Genomic DNA, 8,731 nt, shown 5'->3' with positions numbered 1-8,731 from the left:
GGGTGACCTCCTAGGAACTTTTCCCAGGAAGCGTGCGAGTGAGGACAAAGCACGCTGGAGAGACTCGTGTTGGTTTGTAGGGCCAGTTGCCATTCCAGGAAGCAGCCATAGTGACGTGGGGCTTTACATCGGGCGTTCTTTCTCGCATCAGGGGCGCACCTTGGCACTTAGGCGAGACCTTTGTCCTTTTGGGGCACGACGCATGTGGCTGCGGGAGCACGCCTTGGTGCCTGTGCAGGTCAGGCCTTGCCATGCGAGGCCCTTATCCCTTTGAGGTACACGACATGTGGTTGCGGGAGCATGCCTTGGCACCTGTGCAAGTCAGGCCTCGCTATGCGAAGCCCTTTTCCCTTCTAGGTACGCAACATGTGGCCGCAGGGGCGTACGCGGTGTCTGGGAAAGTTGGGCCTTGTATAGCGAGGTCCTTGTGCATCGGGACTAGGCGCGTGCGGATGATAGCGAGGCCCACACTTGGGGGGGCCTTGTGTCCCCGGTCTCATATGGCGAGGCCCTTGGGTGTCGCGAGGCCGAACTTTGCGGCTTGGTGTGGGATGCTTTACAGGATAATTTCCTATATTCATAAGTATCTTATTGGTATCGTAAGCAACAAAAATTTAACTTTTTATAACCTAGAATAACAAAAAAATTTGGGAAAAAAGATTTCCTAATTTTTTTTTTCAAATTTCGGTATATCATGCTAATGTGGCATGGTATGGTATTATTGTTCTTTGAATTTTATCATTTCTTCAATTTTATTAACTAATGTTACTTTCTTTTATGCTATTTTATTTTGGAGGTTGGCTAGATCTTGTAGATACATATTATTTAGTAGTAGTGTCGACTTTTACGATCACATTGAGTCTCGATCAGAAGTTATATCTAGTTTGTTATTGAGATTTAATAGGGTCTGCCTAATTTGTCATTTCATAGTTACCTCTTATAGAACAGAAAGACAAGTTTAGAATTAGTTTACATTTTGAAGGTATTTTTGTGTAAAGGGCTCCTGTTTATTCCATTTTTGCAGTATGTATGCTTCTTCTTGTTCTTTCTTCTGCATCAACACCATCATGAGACATGAGTGACTGCAGATCTATCACCTTTCTTTATCTTTTATTGAATCACTCAAATCCATTCTTTCAAAACCCTAATCCTTTCTGTATTGCTATTCTCTTCCATTGAAGCTCAACTCTCCACCAACGCACATCAATGGAGTATCAGCACCGTCATCATCATCCCCAGCAATGGCGTCCCCCTCCCACACCTCCTCCAATCCAGGGTAACACCACCATCTGCCCTACCTGCTCCTTCCCTCACTTTCCTTTTTGCTCTCCACCTCCTTTCCAGTTCCATCCCGATCACTCTCTCTGCAGGCCCGCTCTCGACCCCTATCGACCCCCACCTCCGATTAATGTTATGGGAAACCCTAATGCTCATGGTGGAGGATTCGGCCATCCGGGGCCTTACGGACAATTCGCGCCACAACACTCTGAGTACGCCGGGGTTGATGGTGATAGGAATCGTAAGAGGCTTAGGGTTGATGAGTTTGGTTCCGGGGACTTTAATCCGAATTCTCCGTTGGTCGATGAGCGGAGATTGAAGATGATTCGTGATCACGGCGGCGTATCGGGTGGATCACCTGTTCCAGGGTTTGGGCCCGGTGAGGATCGGAGGGTGCATGGTTTAGTGGAGGGTGGTCGAGCTGAGTGTTTTGGTAATGAACCTCCATATCCTTATACAAGTAATTCTAATCATAATTATCTCCAGCCACAACACCACCATGGTTATGGATTGCAGCATCAGAATGTGAATGAACCCAGAGGTTATTTCCCGCGCCCCGGTGGTGAAATGGGTCATTTGCAGGGTCCTCGATTTTTTGGTGGACAGCCTCCCCTGCCTCTTTCTCCACCTCCTCCTCCTCTTCCGATGGACCACCCTCCATTACCGGCGTCTTCAGAGTTGAGAGCCTATTCTTCGCACCCACAAAGACCCTCTTCTTTGTTTCCTGTTAGTTCATCAGCAATGTCAGCTTCATCTTGTCCACCAATTCCTGAAACCCAATCATTGCCACAATCTTATTTCCACAATAAGCCATTTTTGCATACTTCTTCTGGCTTTTCAACGCAGGTATGACTGCTTTATTTATTTCTTCTTCTTTAGTTACAAAAGAAGTTCACCTTGCAGTTCAGTTTTTTAAGTATGCAATTAATAGTGTTTGAATTTTCAAGGAATCACAAGCCAACCACGGGGCAATGCCAAAGCAGTTCCGGGGAGAGGACCGATCTTTTTTGCTGAAACCTTCATCTTCTAATAAGCCAGTTGTTGTTGATGCTTCTCAATTATTTAAGAAGCCACACCGAGCTACCCGCCCTGATCATTTTGTGATAATTCTTCGAGGACTTCCTGGTACCAATTTTATCTCTTTACTTGCTCATTCTTAATATCTTCGCTGGGGTTTGGATGGAGTTTTTTTTTTTAATAATCATATATCTATTTATATCACATATATTTAGTTCTTCACTGATTTGTTACTTCACCAGTTCGTTCTTAAGATCTTTGCTGGAGTTTTAGTTTTTTTTTTTACCAACTTCATGGATGTTTAGACTTTTTTTTCCTTTTCACAATCAGGCAGTGGTAAGAGCTACTTAGCCAAGATGTTGCGTGATGTAGAGGTTGAAAATGGTGGTGCTGCTCCACGAATTCATTCAATGGATGATTATTTCATGACTGAAGTTGAAAAGGTTCTATTGTTGTCATTGTTTTTAGTAGTCCTCTCTACTTTTCATGTTCATGCGGTTATAATGCTTGTTCAGAATATTTGAAATTTTGAATAGTTTTTTCTAAAATTGTAAAGGTTGAGGAGAGTGATGTTTCAAAATCTTCCGGCTCTGCCAGAGGAAAGAAGAAACCAGTCAAAAAGATAGTGATGGAGTATTGCTACGAACCTGAAATGGAAGCGGTAATTGTAATGCAAACTAAAAATGTCCAAAATATTAATATATTGGCTGTTTTATCTGCAAATAAGTTCTGGATGTCTGTAAGATTTTAGGTTTTTGATTTGAGATTTTGAAGGATAAATAGGTGCTTTTTTTTTATACAGTTTATTTTATATTTTACTTTTATCAAGTCCGTGCTATTTTGTCTTCCTCGCAGGCTTACCAATCTAGCATGTTGAAAGCATTTAAAAAGACTCTAGAAGAGGGAGTTTTCACCTTCATTATTGGTACGAGTTTCCATTTAGATATATTCATAATCATTTAAATGAAAATGTTCTCTTTTACCTTTTTTTTTTCCTCGTTTCTTTTTGCATTGTAGCCATTTGTAAATTGCGCATCATTGAGATCTTTTCCCTGATGGGATAACCTGCAATCTGTTTGTTTTTATTTTTGGTATTTGATTTGCTGATTTGATTGGTCTAATGATGTTGAGAGAGAGTGTGACTTCTGATGTCCAATATCTCACTTTTATGCTGGCGGTGGCTCTAACTGGGAGATGTTTTTCTCCTTGCAAAGATGGTTGCATACTTGAATCCCAAATCTGCCTGGATTATCGCTTAGGCTAGGAAACTAAAGTAGTTTGTTGTCCATTTAAAAACTTTCTTTTCTAATTGGAATAAAAGAAGATCCGGTAAATAAAGATTATTCTAGTTATGTTGGCTTGCCAGGGCTCAGTAAGATAAATGATCTAGTGTGATTATAAATTAAGTAGGGCAGTGCCCAAGCACTTTTATCTAACCACAGATGCAGTTTTGTTCGGCAATTGATCCTTTTCTTCCTGGTATTTGTGCTTCGTCTTCTTAGTGGATGACCGCAATCTGCGGGTAGCTGATTTTGCTCAGTTTTGGGCAATTGCAAAGGTATAAACTCAATTCTCTCTTCTTCCCAACCACTGCCATGCGTTCTGGAGTGCCAACTTAAATCTCTTTGAAATGCACATTCCTTTTTGTGTAAAATTTAGCCACCATGTCTTATCTCATGCAATGTGTTAAATGATTGTGCTTGTCAAAGCTAAAAACATTTTTAAAAAAAATTCTGATGGATGCTGTGAGAAACCCCTTATGAGAGCAGTCTTCAAAGGAAAAATGTACTGTTTGGCTTAAGTTTAATCAGTTATGAGACTGAATATGGTGCTTGTTTATGATTCAATTAGCTGCCATGACTCATCAGCTGACTTGTATTATAATTGTTGTCAGAATTTGAGAGGTTTGCTTTTTAATTTTAATTTTTGAAAGATCTTCCTGTTTTAGGTCATTTTAAGTTAGCATTTTTTGGTAGCTATTGAGTAACTTGATGGCTGAGCCGGATTTTTCTTAGTGCTGCATAATTTTTTTTTTTCTTTCTTGCTTACTGTAAGATTCTGTTTGGAATCATTTTGATTTATTATGGAGAATGATATGGATTGTTTTTATTGCTAAGTAATTGAAGACATTGTATATAATCACTGGTTACACTTGGGCTTGTCATGATTCCCACAGTGGTATTTGTTACTAACTTTCTGTGCTTACCATTTTTATAAGATAATGGTTTTTTTTTACTGATTTGCTTACAGGTGTTTGCTTTCACTAACAAACCGCATATCTTACTTGCTTCACTTCAATATCTTAATTCAATGTAATACTTAATTTAGTATTAATATTAATGATCATCTGTCGATCTGTGAATGTTGACAAATGGCGGACTTTTAAGAAAAGTGGATGCATATCTTTTATCTTTTTTTACCATCTGTTGCTCTATAGATCTGTTTCATTCAATTAGTCTCTTTTATGTATTGTGTGTGTATATATATATTTTTATGTTTTTTTCCTTAAGAAAAGAAAAAAAGTAGATCTTTATATCTTGCTGGGGTAGGTGTTTGGTTTAATTTTGAGATTGGTGGAGGAAGTTGGATATGTGAGGTTTCTGCCTTCGGGGAAAACTAACATTGCAAATACAATCTGCATTTCGATAAATGTTTGTGTACTTTCTTTAATAACAACTGTATATTGCTCTATTCTTTTTTATGCGGATACCCATGTTGTTTCTTTTGATGATGGTTATTCATCAGCCTAGTTAAATCTGGTTTCACCATCTTTTAGTTGCTTTGCTGATTTGTGTGACTTGCTTTTTATCAGAGTTCGGGTTATGAAGTATATGTATTAGAAGCATCTTATAAGGATCCAGCGGTGAGTGTATCCTCTTTGACTAAATTAAGAACAGTGCTGGATCAAAATATATATTTTTTTCAATGTTTTTGGTCTCTGGTGAATGATGAAAGACTTGTGGCTATTTTTTTTTCTGGGGGGTATGAATATAAAAAGGTGTTGGAGTAATATAGGATGAGTTTTTCACGTGTCCGAGATGTATTTTAATTTTGATGTACTATGACATTGGATAACCATCTAGTGAAAATTACCATAACTGTAGAGTAATATTGATATCTTTTATTTCAGGGCTGTGCAGCTAGAAATGTACATGGTTTTAGTCTTGATGACATACAGAAAATGTCTCAACAATGGGAAGAAGCTCCATCATTTCACTTACGACTGGATGTCAAGGTTTGTTAAATTTCACTTTGGCTGAATCTATTGGATCTTGAAGAAGACATTAATATTAGAAATATGAACGCAATATACAAAGAAATTTGAGCATTTCTTTTGAAAAGTGTTTTCTTGTGTGCTTGGGTTTTAATGTGTTATTTTTGCTGTTACAGTCACTTTTCAATGGAGATGATCTGAAAAAGAGTGGAATTCAAGAGGTAATCAAGAAGTGTTCATTTTTCTTCTGCTTGGGCTTCTAAAGCTTGATTGATCATGTTCTTTTATTGTGTTATGATTTAATATTATGTTTGACGCAAGCTAAAAATAGAAATGGCACATTTTCATGTTATCATAGATAGATACAAATGGTTCTGTCATGCAATCTCATTATGTATAACTTTGAGTTATTCATTGTTATCTTATTATTATTCATAGCAAAACAAGTAAGAAAAATAATCAAAATATATTACTTAGCTTAGCATATTTAAGATAATCTATTGTCCAACTTTTACAATTCATAGAACACTGGGAGTTAGGTTTTTTTGTTTTTACTAATTGATAATTTGATGTAATTATGGGTGTTATATCTGCTAGGTGGACATGGCCATGGATGATGAAGACACTGATGATTTTCCATCTGGATTGCAAGGACAAAATACTGACTCCATCGTAGCATCTTCTATTGGAGATGATGCACCTGATGGTATGCTTGAGTTTTGTGGGTTCCATATGACAGTTACATCCTTTAATTATGGAAGGATGATGTTATGATTATATTAATTTTCTTAAATGGTTTCTTGTGCGTCTTCTATTATATTTTTTCAGTGCAGTAATTATTGCACCATTACTGAAATTCATATATCTGTTATCTTTTTGGCTACACAAATAATTTATGGCATATTGTGCTTTAAAAGTTCAATGCAATGATTTTTTTTAACACATACTAATTATCTTTTCATAATTTTTTCGTAATTTCTTTTGAAATGGAGGAATACCAGTATTTGATTCTTTAGTTCTAAACTTTTTGAAATATCTTTTCCGTGTTTTTTAGTGCACTCTGTGATCTGAGTGTTCCTTATACATACTCTTTAATTTGAAAGCTGTATCTCACATTTTGATTGTTAGATTCTTCAAAAGATGGGAAGAGCTGCCCTGTTGAAGTAGAGAATGCAACTGAAGTGAAAGACCTAGGTAGGAGTAAATGGTCTAATGAATTAGATGAAGATGATACTGAACAAACTGAATCCATTAAGGGTAATTTAAATGCTCTGTCTGGTCTAATTCAAGCTTATGGTAAGGAAGCAAAATCTGTACGCTGGGGTGACCAGGTACGTATAACACTTTGCCAATGTTCGGGGACACTGGTATATGTTGCTCTCTTTCAATTTAATGGCATTTTATGTTGACCATGTTATGTCTAAAATCTAAATACTGGTTCTAGTGATGAGTGACTGAGTTCTTCATCTAAAGCATTAGTGATAACAGGAATTATGAATATTCACCTTAAGCTGATTTTTGAGATGCTTGGAATTGTTTCTGAAATTTGTCTCTTCAGTTTCTAAATGAATATTGATCATCTTAGATCTTTCTCTTTCAAGCTGTCATTGTCTCTTCCTCTTTCTCAACATGCAAGCACAAACCCAATCACAGACTTCAAATTCTGTTTTGTGATTAAATCTGTTAACCGCACTCTTCATTCCTGCAGGGTGGCTACACTGGGTTTTCAATAAGTGCAGCAAAGAAATCAAATACCCTGTCCTTGATAATTGGACCTGGAGCTGGATACAATTCGGTTAGTTGCTTCACCGTCAAAACAGTTCTTATTACTATTATTATTTGTACAGAACTATTTTATGTGATATATTGACGATGGTTCTTCTGTATGAGACTACTATGCGTAGTTTGCGAGGAAAATTCTTTGTTATATACATCTCAAATTGTAACAATAGCATTATTACGTTGAAATTCACTTTGAATGGCTTCTTTTCATTTGTATGACACCAGACTAGGCTTTATTATTTTTGAAATTACTCTCATATTCTCATATTCCCATTATTCTTTACTTGACTGTTGCAGAAATCCAATCCTTTATCTGAAGACTGCTTCAAGCCAAGAAAGAGTAATGGTGAACCAAAACAGCAGAGTGTCTTTCAAGAGCAACTTCGAGCTGAACATGAATCATTTAAAGCTGTTTTTTCTAGAAGGCAGCAGAGGAATGGACTTGATTTGGAGGAGGAGGCTTAGTTGTGGGAAGGTCCAAATTTGTTTCTTTCAAATGAAAATGTTGTTCGATATTTTTGTCTCCATTTTTTTTATACAGGTTGATGTAGCTGTTTGTAGTTGCGGATTAGCCCTTGAAACAAGCTGGTTCAATCCCTTACACTTGTATAATATCTCATTTTGTAGAAATAATAATAATAAAAACACTGATTTTTCTTCTTCTATGATCATCCATTATTAGCTCATGTCAACCACATTTCTTTTTCTTGAAATAATGGCAAGTTTAGTGGGGGTTGTGTGAAGTAGTTACATGAAACATTTGAAACGAAGCATATCTGAAAAAGTTGCCTATTCAAGTTGGAGAGTTTAATTAAGATTAATACTTTTAAGAGTGGATTATGTTTGTTCTATCCATGATATTCAATAAATTTCAATAATTGTTAATTTATAAATTTATATACTTGTTTGTTGTGTAATTGGTTTTTGAATTTAAAATAATACATTATTTTCCAACCTCTATTCCAATGGAGCACAAAAAAATTGAAACAAACTCACCTAGACAAGGAAAGGATCACTTGCCAAAATTAGAATTTTGGGATCAAACTACTAGCTTGGTGAAGCTTTTTAAAAAAAAAACCTAAAATCCTAAAATGTTTGAAATAAAAAAAAATGTAATTGTAAAACTTGATTGAAAATTATAAAAATAAAATAATTACAATTTTTTTATAAAAAAATATTTTTGTAATTTATATTTATTGGATATATTAAAATATTCTTTATTTTAGTAATTTTATACTAACAAAACAATTTAATTATAAAAATGATCACATTATATTATTATTTTTTCAACTCACAATACTTTAAAATTACAATTTACCAAATACACAATAACTTCAAACTTCAATTATAATTTACCAAGTACATAATAGTTTAATGTTTCAGCAAATTTTTTACCTAAAGCTAATTATTGTATAAGTTACACTATCAACCAGACTATTG

General features: G+C 35.8%; 1 protein-coding gene across 2 annotated transcripts; it reads left to right on the top strand.

Moving 5' to 3' along the window:
* Window positions 1-909: 909 nt before the first annotated feature.
* Window positions 910-7,956, top strand: LOC133830480 (uncharacterized). 2 transcript variants are annotated; one of them, XM_062260462.1, is made up of 13 exons: window positions 910-2,124; window positions 2,226-2,403; window positions 2,626-2,738; window positions 2,852-2,956; window positions 3,151-3,220; window positions 3,798-3,853; window positions 5,108-5,158; window positions 5,426-5,530; window positions 5,686-5,730; window positions 6,107-6,215; window positions 6,638-6,703; window positions 7,218-7,304; window positions 7,589-7,956. In XM_062260462.1, exons 1-13 carry the CDS (start codon window positions 1,207-1,209, stop codon window positions 7,606-7,608), a joined length of 1,923 nt encoding a protein of 640 aa, XP_062116446.1. In that variant the 5' UTR covers window positions 910-1,206; the 3' UTR covers window positions 7,609-7,956. The 2 variants fall into 2 exon arrangements, with proteins under 2 accessions (XP_062116446.1, XP_062116445.1); XM_062260461.1 differs by having other exon boundaries at window positions 916-2,124; window positions 6,638-6,840.
* Window positions 7,957-8,731: the final 775 nt, after the last annotated feature.

This window comes from Humulus lupulus, chromosome 4 (genome assembly GCF_963169125.1).
Source record: "Humulus lupulus chromosome 4, drHumLupu1.1, whole genome shotgun sequence".
In the NCBI taxonomy this organism is placed as follows: Eukaryota; Viridiplantae; Streptophyta; class Magnoliopsida; order Rosales; family Cannabaceae; genus Humulus; species Humulus lupulus.
This window is presented reverse-complemented; position numbering and strand designations above follow the sequence as displayed.